The following is a 23,628-nucleotide window of genomic DNA, read 5'->3' on the forward strand; positions in this document are numbered from 1 at the left end:
ATGCCTATCATGTGGTTGGCTGACATGACTTTAAGCAATAGGAAAAAACCTTAGGTGGAATGCAAAGGAGAAGTGTGGTCACATACACTTAGAAATTGTCTTTTCTGAATCTGAGCTGGGCATATTTTTGACTTTTTAAACACAGACTTAGACAATGAAAGAGCGCATCATATATCAGAAGCTTTATGGATTGATTCTCATGTCGAGTTTTATCTTTCTCTCAGGTAAGAAAACATATTCTTATTATCTCTTTCAATGTCTCATGTATAGTAGGTTATAGAAATAAACCATTTGAAAAATACTACCAGTGGAGATTTGCTGGGCTGCCTCTTAATGGTCACCTTTTGGTCAGTATGGCTACAGAAGAAGCTGAAGTGTCAGTAAGTGAATTCATTCATTCAGTATTCTGTACTACTGGTAGAGAACTGGCCTCAAGCAGGCAGTAACTTGGACTACTGCCTTTGACATTTCTTAAAGCAACTCTGAAATGCCATTTGGCAGCTAATGCACACGTAACAGAAGATTTGGGTTTTCTTTTGGGCTGTTTCCTCTCCTCCATAATGCTTTATTTAAAGCTGTCTGAAGCATTGTGATACCATCTTTCTATCTCCATTATATGCACATGGCAAGAATCATAGAATACAGATGGGGAAACTGAGGCATGCAAACAGCTGGTAACAGATTCATAAAGCAATGGGCATATATTCTGGAAGCACCCAGACCTTCCCTAGACTCTATGACAGGAATGAATATAATTTATCTCTATTTTGCAGTAGATAATTAAGACAATTCACTCAAGTAGCTGATAATTTAGAGACTTCAGGAGAAGGTCTTGGTAAACTGAAATCTTGTCCATATTAAGTAAATTCGGTTGATAACTTTGCTCATTTAGCACATAAGTACTTAGCTAAAATGTCATAAATGCCAGTGAGTGACAATGCCTGATGAAATTGACCTGGGGTTTAATTTGAATGGTCCTCAGGTGTAAGAGCTAATCTGCAAAAATACCAAATCATCATCGCCATCAAGAGCAAACACTGGCTTCTTGCTGCATGCAGAGCCTGATGGGGAACCATGTTTCTTATAATAGAGATTGAAATGGGGCCTACGGGGTACAGTGGCAACTTTGTCATCTGACCTGACCTACCTGCTAAGAAATTGATTTATTTTTCCTCTGCCTGTTTCCTCAAGGGCAAGAAACTGTATTTTCCCAATTTCTTTATCCAAAGCATCCAACACAGGCCTTGACATAGTTTAGGCACTTGGTTCATATGTGCTGATTTAATGAATTCATGCAATTTTAAATGATGAAAACTTTCAACACCTGTATGGTGGTGGGGTATATGACACAAACTCCATTGGGTTTTTGTGAAGGGCTACAGGGCATGGTATAGAGCAATCTAGAATAGTGGAATATAGAAATCTAGTGCAGTCATGGAATAAAAAGTGAAGAGTGTGTGGTACTGAAAAGTTTGCATGGGTTTGCGAGGAATATCACTGGTCAATGAAAATTATTATTATTATTATTGTTACTTTGAGACAAAGCCTCGCTTTGTTGCCCAGGCTGGAATGCAGTGACACGATCTTGGCTCACTGCAACTTCTGCCTCCCAGATTCAAGCAATTCTCCTGCCTCACCCTCCTGAGTAGCTGAGATTACAGGCGTCTGCCACCATGCCCGGCTAATTTTTGCAATGGTCAGTGAAACTTATGATAGATGTGCAGGTCCTCAACCTGAAGAGGTCAATTTAAAGCAGTCACGAGGTTTTCCAGACTGTTTAAGTCTCAAATTCATGAGTCAAACAAGTTTTTTTTTGTAGGTTCTCAAACACTCAATTATAATTGTTCTTTGATTACCAAGAAATTCATTACTTTCTTCTTGGAAAAAAAAAAAACAAAAAACCTGTCCTTGGAAACAACAGCATAACTAAGGTTCAGTTCCCTTCAGGCTCCAGATGAGTCACCAGCCTCCCAACTGTGAGGGTCATTATTGGGGAGAGATTAAGGCCAGATTAAGCAGAGGGTGACTCAGAGATGCTCTAACTGGGAGGAGCCAGAGTGTGGAGCAAAACTGTCTCCATAGAAGAATATCAAGGGTTGAGAAGGAGAAACCAAATCTGTATTAAAGTCTATGGGGTGAGAGCAGAGCCAGAAAGAAGAGATGAAGACTGAGATCAAGAGCTGAATAGTTGCAGAATGGAGCAGGAGATAAAAAATAAGGCATAAATGAGAGAAGAGGGCCTAGGACTTAGGCTGTACAAGGGACTCAGTTTCCTAGTGCTCTGTCTTAGTCTGCTCAGGTTGCCAAAACAAAATATCATAGATTGGATGGTTTAAACCATGGGCATTTATTTCTCATGGTTCTGGAAGCTGAGGGTTCAAGATCAAGGTGCCAGATGATTCAATTCTTGGTGAGGGCCCTCTTCCTGGTTTGTAGACAGCTGCCTTCTCTCTGTGTCCTCACAAGGCTGAGACAGAGAGAGAGTTCTGCTTTCTTCCTCTTCTATAATGGCACTAATCCCATCATAGGGGCTCCACCTTCATGCCCTCATGTAAACCTAATTACTTTCCAAAGGCCACACCTCCAAATACCAACACATTAGAGGTTGGAGCTTCAGCATAGGATTTAAGGGGAGGGGGAAACAAACATTCAGTCCATAACATGATTTTCCTCTTAATGGTGCTGGCTATTGGCTATGTAATGGGTATGGATAGGTTTGGGTTGAAGACATAGGACTATAGTAGTTGTCCTAAGGTCTTGCTCATACCATGTATACACACACACACACACACACATAGGCACACACACACACACACTCACATCTCAAGTGGAGTAGGACAGGCTTTGCTGGCTGAAAGAGTGTAACATGTGTTCTGGAGCATTCTTGAGTTGGGAGACTGGGGTTTTGTGACATTCTTGAGGTGGGAGGCTGGGTTTTTGAGGCACCTAGCCTCTAGAGTCAGTAACTTTTTCTCCTATATTGGATAGTCAATTAGTCAATCTGGGCCGGAATGAACTTTCCTGAGTTGTCACATATGCAGAGACAACCTGACCAGGAATCCTTTTGACACAGGATAGCCCCAGAGCCATGTCAGAAAATCAGTCTTTATGCTATAGAGACAAACTAGGTTGGGGGAGTGAGGACACAGTAGGAGTGTAGAGGTAAAGAAGTTCTTCTGAAAGGTGTTTGTGTAGCCAGGGTTCAGAAAAAGCCTTATCTTTTCTTTTTTTAAAAAATTTGATTTTTTAAATTTTAAATAGACACAGGATCTCGCTATGTTGCCCGGACTGGTCTTGAACTCCTGAGCTCAAGTGATCCTCCCACCTCAGCCTCCCAAAGTGCTGGGATTACAGGCGTGTGCCACCCTGCCTCGTCTATCTTTTCTTGAGAAACTGATTCCAAGAGAAAGGAGAAGTGGAGGATAAACTTTGAGTAGAAACTCTAAATTTCTGTATGAATTCAAGAGTTGAGTTGTCCAATATGGTAATTACTTGCAACATGTGGCTAGGTTTTAATTAATTAAAATTAAGTTAAATTAAAAATTCAGTTCCTAGGAACACAAGCCAAATTTTAAGTGCTCAATAGCTACAAGTGGCTGGTTGCTACCATATTAGGCAGTGCAGATACAGAACATTTCCGTATCACAGAAAGTTTTATTAGACAGCACTGTTCTAGAAGGTTGTAGAGACTGGCATTTGAGAAAAAACATTTGTTTTAAACAGCTTTATTGGGCTGGGTGTGGTGCCTGTAATCCCAGCATTTTGGGAAGCCAAGGCAGGTGAATCACTTGAGCTCAGGAGTTTGAGACAGCCTTGGCAATATGGCAAAACTCCGTCTCTACTAAAAATACAAAAATGAGCCGGGCGTGGTGGCATGCACCTGTAATCCCAGTTACTGGGGAGACTGAGGCACAAGAATTGTTTGAACCCAGGAGGTGGAGGTTGCAGTGAGTCAAGATCGTGTCATTGCACTCCAGCCTGGGCAACGGGAGTGAAACCCTGTCCCCAAAACAAAACAAAACAAAATAAAATAAACCCGTTTATTGAAATATAATTTACATACCATACAATTCACCCATTAAAAGTATACAATTCAATGGTTTTCAGTATATTTACAGTGGTGCAACCATCACTACTATCTAATTCCAGAACATTTTTATAACCCCCAAAAGAAATACCATACTCTCCGTTCCTCCCACAGCACTCCAGGCCTTGGCAATCAGTAATCTCTTTTCTGCCTCTATGAATTTGCCTATTCTGGACATTTCAAATAAATGGAATCATACAGTATGCAGCCTTTTGTGACTGGCTTCTTCCACTTTACACAATGTTTTCAAGGTTCATCCATGTGGAGCATGCATCAGCAGTTCATTTATTTTTATTGCTGAACAATATTCAATGGTATGGATATACCTCATATTTTTTTCCATTCACCAGTTAATGGACATTTGAGTTGTTTCTACATTTTGACTATTATGAATAATGCTGTATGAACATTTGTGTGCAAGTTTTGTGTGGACATATGCTTTCATTTCTTTTGTGAATATACCTAGGAGTGGAATTGCAGAGTCATATATAACTTTATGATTAACATTTTGAGGAGCTCGCAGACCATTTTCCAAAGAGGTTGCATCATTTTACATCCCCACTAGCAGTGTATGAAGGTTCTGATTTCTCCACATCCTTGTCAACACTTGCTATTGTCTGTCTTTTTGATCATAGCCATCCTATTGGAAATGAAGTGATACTCCACTGTGGTTTTGATGTGCATTTCCCTATGACTATTAAGCATTTTTTCATGTGTAAAAACAGATATTTTGTCTAACAATACTCAAAGCATTTCACCTGGGAAATTATGCCTTCTGGACTCTGAAGCATACGTTCTTTCTTTTTTATTTTTTCAGATACATATTTCCTTGAGTTGGCACAGGCATAGCACATTTGTCCAGCATAGGACAGATGAAAAAGGCTCATATGATAGCCTGTTTGAGTTTGAGCATGTCATGTAGGAGGGTGACTGACCACCATACTCTGTCTCAGGCTAGCAAGTTTTACAGATTTCCTTCATCAACAGTAAAAATATCGATAGGGAATTGCATAGGCTGAAAAGTAGGTCTGAAATACTGTTTTCCCCATGTTGTTCATCGCCCAGAGGTGGATGGGCTTCTAGGATCCTTGGCTTGGATTTTTGTTACCTAGGTACTTTTGAGTTGGTCTATCAAGGTAGGGATTATGGGAGCTGTTAGCATCACAACATAGAGACCTCAGTAGAGGGCCCTGTAATTCCACTGCCAGGTAATAATCAGCAGTCTTTCCTCTTCTGGAAATGGCTCCTCTGCACACAGCTTTATGCAAACTTAGGTGCCATCTTTCGTTCTTCCCTTTCTCTCACCCTCCACATCTAATCCATTGAGTCTTGTTCATGCCACCTCAAAAATACGTCCCAAATCTGACTGCTTTCTTTTCTTTTCTTCTCTCTCTTTTTAAACCATTTTAACTGCCTCCGCCATGGGCTGAGCCACCATCATTTTCTGTTGGCTGACTTCAGTAGCCTCCTAATGGTCTCCCTGCTTTCACTCTTGCTCTACTACAGTCTATTCTCCACACAGCAGCCAGAGTGATCCTTTAATATATCAAGTCAGATCATACCACTGTTTTACTCAAAACTTGCCAATAAGTTCCTATCAAAATTAGAATATAATTCAAACTTTTTAATGAGACCTAAAAAGCACTACATGATCTGATCTCCCACTGCCTCTTGCACTTCACTTACTACCATGCTTCCTCTTTCTCCCTCTGCTGCAGACACACTGGCTTCCTACTATTTCATAAACACACCAAGCACAGTCCCACCAAAAGGCCTTTGCACATACTGTTACCCATGTCTGGGTCACTGTTATTCCACATTTATGTATCCTGTCTCTTTTTTCATCCCTTGGGACTGAGCTAAAATGACTCTCAGAGAGGCCTTTCTTAACTATCCTATATAATGTAGACATTTCCTTTCCCCTCATCTCTGCTTTTACCATTAATTAACTCATCAACCTGTCAACTTCCTTCAGAGTACTGTATGTAATTTGTGTTTTTTCCTTTACTTGTTTATTGACTGCATCAGTCCCTGGAATGTAAGCTGACGAGGTCAAGGACTTTGTGTGTTATGTCTACTCTATTACTGCACTCTAACACTGACACATAGTCAATGCTCAATGACCATCACTGTTGAGTAAATAAATTTCTTCAGGGAGCTTCTGGCTTTATGAGTAAGGACATCTATTTTTTTTGGGTGAGACGTGGGCCTTGAATCCAAGATTTGAAGGAACAATCACATGACCTATGTGAGGATAATTCCTCTGTCTCCTATGCCAAGAACTCTTGGCAGACCACATATGGAGTCAGCAGCCTAGGTACTAGAGGAAGGGATGTGTTGGACAACTCTGGCTGGCGATTGGTGGTAGAAATGAGGATCAGGGTTGGACACTTCTATATCTGGTAGACCTGGTTTATCTAAGGATTAGCCTGGTTACAAGACCAGTGGAAAGTGTGGGCAGTGGGTGGCAGATAGTAACTCTGATTCTCTGTGGTTGTTCACACTATGGCCACGGTGATGTGGGTAATGGAGCTCCCCAGTGTCAGGTGCCTATTGATTATATCTACTCAGACAGTCATGGGGCTGCTAGACCAGGGCCTGGTCTACAAAGTTTTTCAGTGCTGCAGAATGTTGAATTCCAAGGACTTATGATTCTAAGAGCCAGAAGACTCCCTGCTCAAGTGAGTATCTGCTCACCTGCCCTTTTATGAGTGGGTAGTGACACTTCCCAGATGAGGCAGGCATGGAGTAGCCTTGGTAGAATGCTCACTCTCAGAGTGGCCAGATTCTTCAAAGTATAAACACAACTGATGCCTCTGGTGGGCCCTTTTTCTCAAATCTGCTCTGCCTCCTCACCTTGCTCTCATAGGTATTACCAGGTGGTTAGCTGGGTTCTGAGCCTTACACAGTGTTGAGTCAAGTTGTGTCTTCCCAACATTTATATGTTGAAGTCCTAACCCTCAGTACCTCAGAATGTGATCTTCTTTGGAAATAGGGTTATTGAAGATATAATTAGTTAAGATAAAGTCATACTGCAGTAGAGTGGGCCCCTAATCCAATATTATTGGTATCTTTATAAGAAGAAAAAGTGTGGACATAGATATGCACACAGGGATATCACCATGTAAAGATGAAGGCAGATATCGGGGTCATGTGCTTACAGGCCAAATAATACCAAATATTGCCACAAAACCACCAGAAACTAGGAAAGAGGCATAGAACAGATTCTCTCTCACAGCTCTCAGAAGGAACCAACCCTGCTGACACCTTGACCTTGGACTTCTAGCCTCCATAACTGTGAGATGATACATTTTTGTTGTTTAAACCACGCAGTATGTGGTATGTTGTTAGGGCAGCCCTGGCAAACTAATGACACAGACACTGATGCTCTGGCAAGCTCATTGGGTTAGAATTAAAAAGAGGAAAGTAGGTTACCTCATGGGGAAGAAACAGTGACCAGATCATGCCCAGAGTACCTAACCACGGAAGAACCTCATTTGTCCTTTTCCCTGAAGGTAGTAGAGGACAGTGGACCTGGAATCACAGTCCCCCAAACTTTGAAACACTTGAACATTTTAAGGAGAAACTTTGCCTTCTAAGAAAGGGTAGAAAAAACTGTATAGGATATGTCTGATGTTACTTAATGCTGTCATAAGCAGAAAACAAAGGGGTTTTTCCTGGAAAAAACCATTCAGATTGTCTGTCTCTTAGAGTTTTAAATCTTTTCTCTCTGACTTTTTATTTTATTTGGTTATTTATTTTTGAGACAGAGTTTTGATCTTGTTGCCCAGGCTGGAGTACAGTGGCGAGATCTCGGCTCACTGCAACCACTGCCTCCTGGGTTCAAGTGATTCTCCTGCCTCAGCCTCCCAAGTAGCTGGGATTAAAGGTGTCTGCCACCACACCTGGCTACTTTTTTATTTTTAGGAGAGATGGGGTTTTGCCATGTTGGCCAGGCTGGTCTCAAACTCCTGAACTCAGGTGATACGCCCGCCTCTACCTCCCAAAGTGCTGGGATTACAGGCGTGAGCCACCACACCTGGCCTTACTCACTGACTTTTAAAATGAATGTATTTATTACTTTTAGGGTCTGACAGGCAGAGAGAATTCTCCCTTGATCTTTTGCTAATAGTTCCCTAAAACAGAGGGCAGAGCACAAGTTCAGTATACAGTTCAGAACTTCTCATTCTATGCCAGATGCTTCATCCCTGATACCTTTGCACAAGGGACAGCACTCCATTTGCCCACCCATTAGCCTCCAACTCAGTGCCCTAATACAGGATACAATTATTTATTCAGTAAACAGCTACAAAGGACCTACTCTGTGCCAATGAAGTTGGACCTCCCCATCTCACACTGTACATGAAAATTAACTCTAAATGAATGAAAGACTTAAATGTAAGAACTGAAACTATAACATTCTTAGAGGAAAGCATAAGGGAGAATCTTCACAACCTTTGGTTTGGCAATGGATTCTTAGAAATGACACCAAAAGCGGCCGGGCACGGTGTCTCACGCCTGTAATCCCAGCACTTCGGGAGGCCAAGGCGGGTGGATCATGAGGTCAGGAGATTGAGACCATCCTGGCTAACACGGTGAAACCCCGTCTCTACTAAAAATACAAAAAATTATCCGGGTGTGGTGGCACATGCCTGTAGTCCCAGCTACTCGGGAGGCTGAGGCAGGAGAATCGCTTGAACCCAGGAGGCGGAGGTTGCAGTGAGCCAAGATTGCGCCACTGCACCCCAGCCTGGGTGACAGAGTGAGACTCTATCTCAAAAAAAAAAAAAAAAAAAAAAAAAAAAAAAAAAAAAAAAGAAGAAGAAATTACACCAAAAGCATGAGCAATAAAAGAAAAATTCAATACTTTGAATTTCATTAAAATTAAAAACTTTTACACATCAAAAGACACTATCAAGAAAGTGAAAAGACAATACAGAATGGGAGAAAATATTTGCAGGTCATATATCTGATAAGGTTCTAGTATTCAGAGTATACGAAGAATGCTTACAACTCAAGGAGAAAAAGACAAGCCACCCAACTAAAAATGAGCAAAAGACTTGAACATGTATTTCTCCAAAGAGTCTATGCAAATGGCAACAAACATATTTAAAAAAAATGCTCAATGTCATCAGCCATTAGGGAAACACAAATCAAAACCACAATGAGATACTACTCCATAATCTCTAGGATGACAATAACAATAATAAGTGGAAAGCAACAAGTGTTGGCTAAGATGTGGAGAGATTGGAGCCCTCATACATTGCTGGTAGGAATATATAATGGTACAGCTGCTGTGAAAAACAGTTTGACTGTTACTCAATAAGTGAAACATAGAGTTACTATATAGCCTAGCAATTCTACTCTTACATTTATACCCCAAATAAATGAAAACATGTGTTCAAACAAAATAAATGGCATGCATGTTCATAGCAGCACTATTCATAGTAACCAAAAGATAGAAACAATCCAAATGTCTATTAATGTGAATCAATAAACAGAATGTGATATATCCATATAATGGAATCTTATTAAGCCGTGGAAAAGGATGAAGTACTGATACATGGTACAACATGGATGAACATTATGCTAAATGAAAGAAGCCAGACACGAAAGGACACATATTGTCTAACTCTCTTTATATAAAATGTCCAGAACAGGCAAATCCAGAGACAAAAAGCAGATTAGTGGTTGCCAGGGGCTGGAGGGGAGGGGCAAATTGAGAGTGAGTGCTTAATGGGTACAGGGTTTCCTTTTTGGACGATGAAAATGTTCTGGAATTAGATAATGGTGATAGTTGTACAACATTATGAATATGCTAAATACCACTGAATTGTAGACTTTAAAATGGTTAAAATGGTAAATTTTATGTTATATGAAATTTCCCAGTACAAATAAAATGGTGCTTGGCACTCCTAGGGCAGTAACAATAATTTAAGTGAGATTTATGATGAGTTTTTCCTAACACGGAAAACACTTATGCTATGAGTGAGAAAAGCAGGGGACCCAATTTTCCTTACAATATGATCTCAGCCTCACAAAAACAAGCAAAGTCTGTGCACAGAAAAAAACTGAGGAAATATACCAAAATGTTAATGGTGATTATCTCTGGGTGGTGGGACTCTCTGGCTGGCTTTGTTTTCATCTTTTTACTTTCTAATACTTTTCAGTTTTTCTTTAAGAAAACATATACACTATCACTTTTATAATGGAAAAAACACCTAAAAAAAAAAAGTAAGGAAGACAATAAATGTCATTTAAAATAAAAGGAAACAGTGGATAGAGGCGAAGAGACACAGAGGAGCCAAATCAAGAGAGAACACGCTTCAGGGGAGCAATCATGCAATTTGGACTTGAAAATTGCCAGGGAACAGATGGCAGCATCTAAGCAGACATCTGCAATGGATAGCGAAATCATATGCAAAGACACAAGTGGCCTTTGAAGCAGGCCCTTGAGAGGCCCGGCAGAGAACGCTGCTTGCCTGGCCAAAGAGAAGGGCAAAGCCCTTCTCCGTCTTGTCACAGTCTGGCCTCCTCGGAGTCCTGCTAGAGGCCCAGAGGCTGCGGTGGGGTTCAGCTCAGGTGGGCTTCCACGTGTGAGGGTACAAAAGAGGTTGTGGAGGAAGGAAGAGGCTTCTAATAGTGACCTATGCAAACATTGCGACTGAAATTTACATGGGGTTTCACAGTTTATAAACATTCTCACACACATAATCTAAATGTTAGTTATGATTGCATCACCTTTTACCATGGCCCCATGAGGTAGGCAGTTATTATTCCCATCTTGCTATGGAAGAATGAGGCACGGAGAAGTGATATGAGCTATTTATTTAACTTTTATATAGTGCTCTCTATGTGCCAGACACTGTGCTGAGAGCTTTCACAGGCATCTGTTACCTACGTTCACACAGCTAGTAAGAGGCAGAACTGGGACTCAAATTTGGCTTTTTAGACTGCACTACACCACACTTCTGTTTATGTCTAAGCAGAATTTACCTATATCTGCAGAATCTTAAGGCCACAGTGATTCTATCTATCTATCTATCTATCTATCTATCTATCTATCTATCTATCTATCTATCATCTTCCATCTGTCTACCTATCCACTCATCCATACCTCTCTCCATCCATTCATCTATCTATCCATCCACCCATCCATCTTTATTTTTCTGATTATAAGTGTAATACATGATTTTTTAAAACATGCAAATATGCTGAAATAAGTAACATAAGAAGTAAAAAATTTCCCTAAATCTCACACCTAAAAATAAGCATTCTTAACTGTTTAATATGTGCTCTTCCAGACTTTTTTCTGTGGGCATACTACCTGCATATTTTTCTTTCACTTTTTAATAGGATAATACTGCACCTGCACTTAATGTAACTCCCATTTCACACAATAGTAAGCCTTGAAAAACTCTCCATGACTATAGAGGCCTATCTTGTTTGTTTCACTATTCCATTGTATAGAGGTAGCAATTTTCCTAAATAGTCACTTATTGATAGACATGCAGGTTTGTCAATTGTTCTTGATTATAAACAATGCTGCAATAAATATCATTGTACTCTCATCTTTGTCTATCTGTGTATTTGTCTAAAATGAATTGGTAGAAATGAAATTGCTGGGTCAAAGGATACACACAATTATATACAATTAAGATTGCCATAGATAATGGCAAATTGCCCTTCAGGAAAAAAATACTTAATTGGCAATCCCACTAGCAGTGTGTAAGAGTGACTCATTTTCCCACAGGCTTGCCAACGCTGGATATTCTGTCTTCTAAAATTCTATCAACCAAGTAGGCAAAAATGGTGTCTCCTTACTGTTTTAATTTGTGCTTAAAAATAGTAAGGTGGCATCTTTTTATAGTATTGGCCTTTATATTTCTGCTTTTGTAAATTGCTTTTTCCCATCTTTTGGCAACTGGTTTTAAATTAGTATACTGCAGGCTGGGCATGGTGTCTCACACTTGTAATCTCAGCACTTTGGGAGACCGAGGTGGGAGGATTGCTTGAGCCCAGGAGTTTGAGACCAGACCAACCTAGGCAACATAATGAGACATCGTCTCTAAAAAGAATTTAAAAATTTGCCAGTCGTGGTGGCATGCACCTGTGGTTCCAGCTAATTGGAAGGCTGAGGTGGGAGGATTGCCACTGCATTCCAACCTGGGCAAGAGACTGAGACCCCCTCTTAAAACAAAAAATCAAAAACTAAATTAGTATACTTCAGAGAGGAGAGGCCCTTGTAGACCACGTGAGATTATGATACATTTTCTTTTAAGGTGCAACTAAGTCCTGGAGATTTATGCTCACCATAAAACCAGTTCTTAAATGTATTTGACGTCATTTCGGAGGGCTGAACAGAAAGGCAGTTAACCAACAACAATTGAGATTTGGGTTTCAGATCGCTTATTGTCTTGTGGGATCAACTCTTGATTTATTAGTCACACGAAAGATGATAAAGTAATATAATCACATAAGCCAGGGACAGAAATAAGCATTTGCTCATTCATCACTGGATAGTTCAGAAATAACTCCCTGGCAGGTGGATAATATGAGTTCCTGCACATGGGAGTGTGTGATGCAGGTGAAATGTATATGAGTGTGTACGGGGGCAGGCATATGCATGTTATTGTTTGCTTTTGGAGAATGTCCACTAGAGGAATGGAGGGAGAGAATACTATATGGTCAGAGAATATCTGGAAGCTTTCGTTTGGCGGCATCTCCCAGAAGCAGGGAAGTATTTACTTCCTGCTAGCCTCTGTAGTGCTCTGTTATGGCTGTCACTGTTTTAGAGTGGTGGTCCCAACGTTACAACTCTAATTCAGGGACTGGTTACAATTCCAATTCTGCCACAAAGCTCTTTATCTTCTGGCTTAGGCTGTACTGGCACTGGAATTAGGTTGATAATTAGATAATCCTCAGATATTTACCTAGTAGACTGGGGGTGTAAGGTTTGTAGTGGTGATAGTATCATCACTCATCTGTAGCTTCTTGTGAGACAAAGGGCATATCCAATGTAAAGTTTCATAGTTACTGCCAAATTACTTACCAAAAGACTGTACCCAATGGACACGTCCTTCAGCAATGTTTGACAAGGTTTTGCATATATCATCTCACTTAATCTTCAAATAATCTTGTAAAGTCATTAGGGAGAGGCTGTTATCTGGCATAGACTATAATGTGAATAGCAGCCCTTAAAGTTGAATGGGCATACAACGCTGTGGCCCCAAATCTCCATTTTACTGAAGCAAACATTGAGGTATCAGGAGGATACGTTACTTGCTCAAAGTTCCACAGCTGATGAGTGTTAGGGCATGAATTTCAACCCAGGCTGTCTGACTCCAGAGCCAATGGTAACTGGAGTCTATGGCCATCTTGAAACCACTGCAGTGCCCTTGGTGAGGAGACAGAAGGAGGCCATCAGGATGCACTCAGGGCAGTGCCATGTCTTCCATTCCCGAGTACAAGCAAGTCCCAGAGTTTCAGTATCATCCAGCTGGTCATTCTTCAGGCCTTTGTCAGTGCCTTTCAGTGAGAAGCAGTCCCCAGAGACAGAATAAATTAGATCATTTGGCTCAGGAAAAGGCATTGGAGAAACAAATTGCTGTTGCACCCTGAATACAATAAGGCAGTTAGGTGGGCGGAAATAGCTCTCTTTTGATTATATGAGTGAGGATTATGTGTAGCAAATTTGAATTCCAAGCTGCCTTTTCGTTGGCCTCTTCCCCACCCTTTCACTAGCCATACACTTCTAACTGCCTCTCCAAGCTGTCCAGCTGGTATGTGCTCTGGGAACACTAATCTAACTTTTCATATTAGTCCAGGCAAAATATAATTAGGAAGAAACTCTTCTGCCAAAACAAAAATCACATGCTAATGTCAAATAGAGATGATTTTTTTACATCTACTATTTTTGTTTATTTGGATCAGTATTGACTCATAATTATATTGTATAATCCAGATTTGACCATATTGCCAAATACAATAAAACAATTTATAACAGAAATTTCATTTGTTTTCTCTTTCCCCTCCCCCAAATTTGGACAGATACACTTTCATTAAAAGGAAAAAAGCTGGATTTTTTTGGAAGAGGTGACACATATGTAAGCCTGATAGATACCATTCCTGAACTCAGCCGATTCACAGCATGCATTGATCTGGTATTCATGGATGACAACTCAAGGTATTGGATGGCCTTCTCCTATATTACAAATAACGCCCTCCTGGGCAGAGAAGACATAGACCTTGGACTTGCAGGAGACCATCAGCAGCTAATACTATACAAATTGGGAAAGACCTTTTCTATCCGTCACCACCTGGCTTCATTTCAATGGCATACAATATGCTTGATATGGGATGGTGTGAAGGGCAGATTAGAACTTTTCCTGAATAAAAAAAGGATACTGGAAGTAACGGATCAACCACACAACCTGACACCTCATGGGACTCTATTCCTAGGGCACTTTCTCAAGAATGGGAGCAGCGAGGTTAAAAGCATGATGCATAGCTTTCCTGGCAGCTTGTACTACTTTCAACTCTGGGACCACATCCTGGATAACGAAGAGTTTATGAAGTGTTTAGATGGAAATGTAGTTAGTTGGGAAGAAGACGTTTGGCTTGTCAACAAGATCATCCCAACTGTTGACAGGACACTGCGCTGCTGTGAGTAACTTATCAACTTTTTTCCTTAGCAAGGGTAGTGTTGCAGTGGCCCCAGCTTGCTAGTTTTGTCATCACTTTTTAATGAGGAGCACATACTGTTTTCTTTTATCTTTATTTTGATAAGATTTCAAACTTATAGAAAGATTGGAAGAATAGGATAGAAGAACACACACACACACACACACACACACACACACACACACCACTTATTTGTTTCTAAGTCATTTGAGAGTAAGTTGCAGGCAAAATTCTTTGTTACCCCTAAATATCTCAGTGTGTATTTCCTAAGAATAAGGAATTCTCTTACTTAACCACTCTATAATGATCAAAATCAGAAAATTTGATGTTGACACAATACTAATATCTAATTCACATTTCACATTCATATTTAGCTCATTATCCTAGTAATTTCTTTTGTAACTATTTTTTGCTTGCCCCAGGGTCCAACTCAGGATCACACAGTACATTTAGTTGTCATGTCTCTTTAGACTACTTTGGAATAGATTCTCTGCCTTTCCTTGTCTTTCATGACCTAGAAATTTTTAGCATACAGTCCAGTTATTTTGTCTCTCAATTTATGTTTGTCTAATAGTTCCTTATAATTAGATTCAGGCTTTGAATTTTTGGTAAGAATACCACAGAAATGATGTTATATTCTTCTCAGTGCATCACATCAGTAGACACATGGTGACAATTTGTCTCATTATTCATAATAACTTTGATCACATGATTTCAGTGATCTCTGTCAGATTTCTCTACCATAAAGTTATTATTTTTTCCTTTTTAATTGTTGAGTAATTTCTGGGGAGATATTTGGAGGTTATGTAAATATCCCCTTCTTAACATAATTTCACCAAATAGGTTTTACATCTATTCATGATTCTTGCCTGATTCACTAATCACTATGATGTTTGCAAAATAATGATTTTTAAAATTCCATTTTTTTACATTTATTAATTGGCATTCTACTGTAAGAAAGAGCTTTTTCTTCTTCCATAGTTATGTGTTTATTTATTTAAGACAAAGGGTCTCACTCTGTTGCCAAGGCTAGAGTGAAGTGGCATGATCATAGCTCACTGTAACCTCTAACTTCTGGGTGGGCTCAAGTGGTTTTCCTGCCTCAGCCTCCCAAAGTGCTGGGATAACAGGTGTAAGCCACCACACCCAACCTTATTTATGTGTTTATTTATTTGAACATGAACTCACAGATTCTTATTTTATTCAATGGGTTGCAATCTGTTACTATCATTTATTTTGATGTTCAAATTTGTCCAGGGCTGGTCAGTGAGAGTTCTTCAATCTGGTTCTTGTGTCCTTTTGACACGTTCCCCATCATTCTTTGAGCATTTTCTTACTCTCTGGCACAACAAGATGTTCCAGGCTCTTCTTGTATGTTTTCTGCTCAGCCCAAGGAGCCATCATTTTACTAAGGCATCCCTGTTCCTTTTAGTGGGGAATGATATTTATAAACCAATTTACTTTTTCTTCTGAGAGCAATTATGATATTGGAGAACTGTTTGGAATGAAGTTCTTGTAAGGAAACTGGCTTCTTGGAATTGCACCTGTATTTGTCTCCTCTCGAGTTTGGGGAAGGAAGGATGAGTTTGCTTTTCTCTACATAATCCCACTCTGCTCTCAAATCCAGTCCTCTCCACTATCAGCAGCAGCAGTCTTCAGCATGGGATAATAGCATCAAGACAAGATTTTTTTGCATTTCCCGAAATATTCACTTATTCTTGAAGGAGTGTTATTGGCTGTTCTTATGGGTTTTATTTCTTTCCAGGAGGAAGCTGTTAGGAAAGGAATAGGGGCTAGATCCATGCCTAAAAGGGCTCTCTCAAACTAAGGGCATATGTTTTCACCAACAGTCTGGATGCTGTTTGAGTTAACAGCAGAGGCACATTCCAGGGGATTTCTGTTTCTCTGAGATTAGACCAATGCAAAGGAACAGGAAAGCTATTCCTTTGTGCTACTACCCAAAGGTATTTGGTTTTTCTCTTTTCTGAGGCCTTAAAAATAAAAGAGAATATTCCTAGCTGGCTCTGATTACAAAACTGAGCTACAGACTAGTAGATTAAGCCTGAACAGCTCACCCAAAGCAGTTTAAAGTAATTTTATTTTTGATCTAAGGAACCAGAAGTATGGCCTTATATCCATGTGCTCAGCAGTGGTCTTTTAAAACCAAATCTGGCCAGTTAATGGCCATGAGTTTTCCTACCACTTTGTGAGCAGATAGCTAAATCTAACTGCTGTGTTAAAGTACTAGACAACCCTCTTTTATTTTGCTCTTTTGTACACTTTTTTAAAATTTTTATTTTTATTTATTTATTTATTATTTTGAGACGGAGTCTTGCTGCAACACCCAGGCTGGAGTGCAATGGTGCCATCTCATCTCACTGCAACTTCTGCTTCCCGGGTTCAAGTGATTCTCCTACCTCAGCCTCCCGAGTAGCTGGGACTACAGGCACGTGCAACCATGCCTGGCTAATTTTTGTGTTTTTAGTAGAGACAGGGTTTCACCATATTGGCCAGGCTGGTCTTGAACTCCTGACCTCAAGTGGTCTGCCTGCCTTGCACTCCCAGAGTGTTGGGATTACAGGCGTGAGCCACTGCACCCGGCCTCTTTCATACACTTTTTAATGGACGACCATCCTCTGGGTCTGATTGAATCATGGTGGGCATAATGCACAATCTAACATAAGAAACAAGGAAATTATCACCTCAAACAAACAAAAAAGGTAGTAAATGTTCCTCTACTATTCAGATCTCTTTGAGTGTTCTTTCCAAACCTTGGACCAGGAGTTTCTAATCTGGGGGCCAGAATGGCCTTGAAGGAGTTGACAAAGCCCCTGAAATTACAACACCCTAAAAATACAGGGCAGATTTTTTTTCAGAGGGTGCAGTCTATAGTTTCCATCACATGCTAACATATTATGGTAACTGGTGCCTTTTACTAAGTTCTTACCGTGTGCCAGGCATTTTATGGAGGAGGAAATAGGGGCTCAGAGAGGTTGAGTAAATTGCCTAATGTCGCCAATCAAATAAGTAGTATAACTGGGGTTTGAACAGACTGGTCTGGTTGCAAAGCACATGTTCTTTTCACTTCCCACCATACAGGACTATCTCAAGTGAGCCTGTGGCCCCCAAAATGTTATGCTATATTACTATGTCTTAGAAGCTTCCTTTGGAGGTAATGGCTGGTCTGATAATTCACCTGGGGAAATTAGGCTACTAGCTGGAGTCATTGCCTGCCTCACCACTGAAGGATCTGTAAAATACCATAGAATTTCACCTATTTCGATTTTGGCTATATGACATCTGGGACAAAGGGGGCAATATATGAATAAATATGACTGATTACAACATGTCTAGCTTCAGCTTTTGCCTAATAAATTGATATTTATGGCCCATAAAAGGATTATGACCTTTAAAAAATAAGTTTTAATGAGCACATTGCTAGGTTACAAATCTCAATAAATCTATTTACACATAAATTATATATATATATTATATATTCATGAGAACAAGGCTTTTGGGGAACATTGCCTGAAAAACATGAACCCTACCTGGGTTTAATAAACAAGTATTCACTATAGTTGGAAATGTCTTGGAATATTAAACAACATGGTGATAAATAATAGCAGTGAAATTTCTAGTCATTAGAAATTTTGCTTTCAAGTAGTTTTTAAGCATCTTTTCCTTATTTTTAAAAATTACAAATGTAATACATGTGTTTGTGAATAAAATATATTTAAACAATACAAAAGCATATGAAATATCAAGTAAAACCTACCCTTCACTATCCTCTTCACAGAGGTGTCTATTAAAAAATTTTTTTCCGTGGGTTTATAATAAGTGTGTGCATGTATGTGCATGAGTGTATACAGTTTTAAAATAAAAAATAATATATACATACATGTTCTGCAACTTGATTTATTTTAACTTAATACTGTCATGGACAGACACATAAGTATATTTAGAGCTGTTTTTAGGGCCACATATATTCCATGTAACATAATTTACATGTAACATAATTTATTTAATCCATCATTGATGGCCATTTAAGTTGCTTTCAATTTTTTGCAATTACAAATAATGCTACGGTAAATTTCCTCATACATACCTCTTGGTACATTTAGGTTTGCAATTTTATAGGACACGTTCCTAAGGGTAAAATTTCTCAGTAAAAGCCTATAAGCTGTTACAATTTAAATAGATTTATCATTTTTACTAGTTATTTTATTAATGTAACTATTCATTAAAAATTAATTGATCTCTTAAAGTAAAATTACTAGATATATACAGTAAAAGATTTTAAAATACATGAAAGTATAAATCTAAAGTCTCTTTTCACTTCAGTCTTTTACTCGATGTGTCTCTCCCCAAAAGCAATGATTGTTAACAATTTCTTATATATCCTTGCAGAAAAAATGTAAAACTTGAATTTACATGTAAATATTTTTTTTCTTTTTCACAGTTGGGTTCATCATTATATGCATCCTTTTCTGCATCTTTTTAAAATTTAATAATATTTTTGGAGGCATTTTCATATCAGAAAATACAGAGCTATCTGATTCTTTTTGGGGGAGGCTGCTGAATAGTATGAAAGAAAAGGGGTATGCTATAATTTATTCAACAAGCTCTGCTTGAAGGACTTTTAAGTTGTTTCTTGTTTCTAGCTATGACAAAAGTCTACAGGGCTTTTAAAAGTAATGGGTGGTGACAGAAATATCTTGAAGCAACCATAAATAAATTATCACAAGCTAAAGTTCCTCTCAACGTATGGCAAGCATAATTTCCTAATCTCAACTCAGACACATGATCAAACAAAGGAATTTTTTTGACCTGTGAATGTGTGAAGAGAGTCTTCCAAAGACATGCAGATTAAATTCCTCTTAGTTCTACATTTAAGAAATCCCTTCTATTGAAAAGAATGAAATAACTTGAATTGAGTTAATCCTGGGAAATCTACACTGTATCAAAGCATAGCATCCCTATATCTGCAGGGTCATTGATTTGCTGAGGTTTGTTAATTGTTCTAATGCTCCAGCTTCTTTGAATTAGTTTATGAATTGACTATTCTTAAAATATGCAGAGATGGATTATATGGTCTATGTCCTTTATAAAGGCCTTTGTTCGGCTCACTATTAATTCCTCTATCCAATTATCAGCTCTGATAGGAAAGGTTCCATGGGGATGGGCTCATTTGGTCTTGTCCTCGTACATCAATTCTCTGTGCTACCCTCGTTTCTCATCACGAAAGGTAAGCATGAGCTGTTGGTAGTTCACTCAAAGCCTTCTTATTTGTATTCTCCTTCACAGGATGACATTTTCCTATAGACTCAGAGATAGAGGCTCTAGCCTGTCTCTCTATTGCAGCATTCGTTTTTCATGCTTTTGTCTGGAAACTGAATGCAGACACCACTTTGAAAAAAAAAAGTTTCCTTTTCACCTTAAAGATACTCATTTCATATTTTTTCTACCCAACAGGCAGATCTGTCTGTGGCATTTTCTGGTCAGCATTATCTCTCACAAATCTAATCAACATGCTGAATCATATTTATAGAGGTCCTGATTGAAAGAAAAACCAGATGTGATATGTGGGCTAGAACGACACGTAGATTTAATATGAGGTGATATACCCAAATCACAACCAGAATTTGGTACCTTAGAAAATGTTCTACTTAACATTCTGTTGGCAGGTACATCTGCAACAAAATGCCTCATAAATATTCAGCTACTCTATACCTCTGTTCTCCAGCTCCCAATGATTACAATAATACAATTTTGTGTAGAGTGAAAGAGCAAATGGCAATTAAGCCCACAGACCCCTGTGAATTAGCATGGATTATCTCCACTTTAAAATACAGAGACAGCAAGGCTTATGCAAATTATTTGTGCAAGTGATCACTTGTTCACAAACAGGAACAAAGTGAATATGGCAAATCATGTTTGTGAGCGCTCCAAAGATGGAGGCCTGACCTCACAGCTTCTGTTCAATGTGAATAGATGGAAATTCAGCCATTGCTCAAGCACAGTACCGGCTGTTGCATTTGATTTTTTTTTTTTTTTTTTTTGAGATAAGGTCTCACTCTGCCGCCCAGGATGTAATGCAGCTGTGCGATCAGAGCTCACTGCAGCCTTGACCTCCTAGGCTCGAACCATCCCCCTGCTTCAACCCCCCACCGCCCGCCCCACCGAGTAGCTAGGACTACAGACATGTACCGCCATACCTGGCTAATTTTTATTTATTTATTCATTTATTTTATTTTATTTTATTGGTAGAGATGGGATCTTGCTGTGTTGCCTAGGCTAGGCATCTGCTTTTTCTTAACTGAATTTTTTATTGAGAGATAACTGTAGATTCACATGCAGTTGGAAATTCTTGTACACTTTGTCTAGTTTCCTCTAATGGTGACATTTTGCAAAGCTATAGTATAACAAACAGAACATTGACATTGATACAACCCACCAATCCTATTCAGATTTCTCTAGTTTTTCTTACATTCATTTATGTCTGTGTATTAAGTTCTATACAATTTTATCACCTGGGTAAACTTGTGTATCTACTGGCATACTGATGCTGAACAGTTCTAATACTAGTAGGATCCCTCATGCTGACCTTTTATAACCATACCCACTTCCTTCCCACCCTTTTCCCCTACCCCGCTTCATACCTAACCCGTGACAACACTAATCTGCTCCCCATTTCTAAAATTGTGTCATTTCAACAATATTATATAAATGGAATCACACAGTGTGTAAACTTTTAGCACTGCCTTTTTTTTTTTAACTCAGCATAATTCTCTGAAGAGCCATCCGGGTTGTTGAGTGTGTCAATAGTTTACTCATTTTCATTGCTGAGTAGTATTCCATGGTATGGATATGTTACAGTTTATTCAATTATTCACCTGTTGAAAGACATTTGGGCTGATTCCAACTTTTTGCTGTTATAAAAAATAACCCTGCTATGGATATCTGTGTACAGGTTTTTTTGGTGTGTGTGTGAACGTAAGTTTTTATTTCTCTGGGAAAAATGCCACGGCTTGGCTGTATGGTAGTTGCATGTTTAGAATTTTTCTTAATTTAAAAAATAATTAAATCTCTGTGGGTACATATTAGGTGTACATATTTGTGTGGTATATGAGAAGTTTTGACACAGGCATGGAATGTGAAATAATCATATCATAGTACCCATCCCCTCAAGTATTTATCCTTTGTGTTATAAACAATCCAATTATACTCTTTTAGTTATTTTTAAATGTACAATTAAATTATTATTGACTATAGTCACCCTGTTGTGCAGTCTAACAGTAGGTCTTATTCTTTCTAACTTTTTTTTGTTCACATTAATCCCCTCCTGCCCCTCCCCCAAGGCCCCTCTACCCTTCCCAGCCTCTGGTAACCATCCTTCTAGTCTCCATATCCATGAGTTCAATTGTTTTGATTTTTGTAGCCCACAAACAAATGAGAACATGCCATGTTTGTTTTTCTGTGCCTGACTTATTTCACTCAACATAATGACTCCAAGTTCCATCCATGTCGTTGCAAATGACTGAATCTCATTTTTTGTGGCTGAATAGTACTCCGTTGTGTATATGTACCACATATTTTTTATCTGTTCATCTGTTGATGGACACTTAGGTTGCTTCCAAATCTTAGCCATTGTGAACAGTGCTGCAATAAATATACGAATGCAGATATCTCTTTGAAATACTTATTTCCTCTCTTTTGGGTATATACCCAGAAGTGGGATTGCTGGATCATATGGTAGTTCTATTTTTAGTTTTTTGAGGAACCTCCAAACTGTTTGCACATTTAGCTTTATAAGAAACTGTCAGACTGTTTACAAACTGTCAGACTGTTTTACAAAACTGTTTTACAGTTTTACAAAGTAGCTCTATCACTTCATATTCCACCAGCAATGCATAAGGGATCAGTTTCTCAGCATCTTTGCCAGCATTTGGTGTTGCCACTGTTTTTCATTTTAGTCATTCTTGTAAATTTGTAGTGATATCTTATTGTGCTTTCAATTTGCATTTCCCTGATGCTTCATGACATTGAACATTTTTTCCTGTGCTTATGTGTCATCTTCATGTCTTCATCAGTGAAATGTCTGCTCATGTCTTTTGCCCTTTTTAAAAAACTGTATTGTTTGTTCATTTTATTGTTGAGTTTTAGAAGTTAAAAATTATGTTCTATTTTTTGTTGGGTATATCTTTTGCAAATATGTCCTTCTAGTATGTAGATTTTTAAAAATTATTTATTTATTTATTTGTTTGTTTGTTTATTTATTTATTTATTTGAGACGGAGTCTTGCTCCATCGCCCAGGCTGTAGTGCACTGGCATGATCTCAGCTCACTGCAACCTCCACCTCCTGGATTCAAGTGTTTCATGTGCCTCAGCCTCCTGAGTAGCTGGGACTACAGGTACATGCCACCACGCCTGGCTAATTTTTGTATTTTGAGTAGAGATGAGGTTTCACCATGCTGACCAGGCTGGTTTTGAACTCCTGACCTCAAATGATCCACCTACCTCGGCCTCCCAAAGTGCTGGAATTGCAGCATGAGCCACCATACTCAGTCTAAAAATTCATTTATATGGGCTTTCACAGAACAAAAGCTTTTAATTTTGTTAAAGTCTAGTTTATTAATTAATTTTTTTAATGAGTCATGCTTTTGGTGTTCAAGTTTAAGAACTCCTTGCTTAGCCCTAGATCCCAAAGATTTTCTCCTATATTTTTTCTAAATATTCCATAGCTTTGTACTTTACATTTAAGTCTGTGGTCCATTCTGAGTCAATTTTTGCATAAGATGTGTGAGGTGTAGGTTGAGGTTCATTTTCTTTCTTTCTGTTTTTTTTTTTTTTTTTTTTT

The 23,628-nt window shown here is 38.9% G+C and overlaps 1 protein-coding gene across 2 annotated transcripts in view; it reads left to right on the forward strand.

The window, feature by feature from the left end:
• ADGRG4 (adhesion G protein-coupled receptor G4) overlaps nucleotides 1–23,628 on the forward strand; it is a 120,928-nt gene that overhangs the window by 4,463 nt on the left and 92,837 nt on the right. Inside the window, exons 3-4 of one of the 2 annotated variants that reach the window (XM_011994408.1) lie at nucleotides 146–224; nucleotides 14,138–14,752. In XM_011994408.1, coding sequence (XP_011849798.1) covers nucleotides 155–224; nucleotides 14,138–14,752 — 685 coding nt within the window. In that variant the 5' untranslated portion in view covers nucleotides 146–154. The remainder of the gene's footprint in view (nucleotides 1–145; nucleotides 225–14,137; nucleotides 14,753–23,628) is intronic. The other variant, XM_011994409.1, reaches the window with a different exon arrangement.

This window comes from Mandrillus leucophaeus, unplaced genomic scaffold, assembly GCF_000951045.1.
Source record: "Mandrillus leucophaeus isolate KB7577 unplaced genomic scaffold, Mleu.le_1.0 Scaffold456, whole genome shotgun sequence".
Classification (NCBI taxonomy): Eukaryota; Metazoa; Chordata; class Mammalia; order Primates; family Cercopithecidae; genus Mandrillus; species Mandrillus leucophaeus.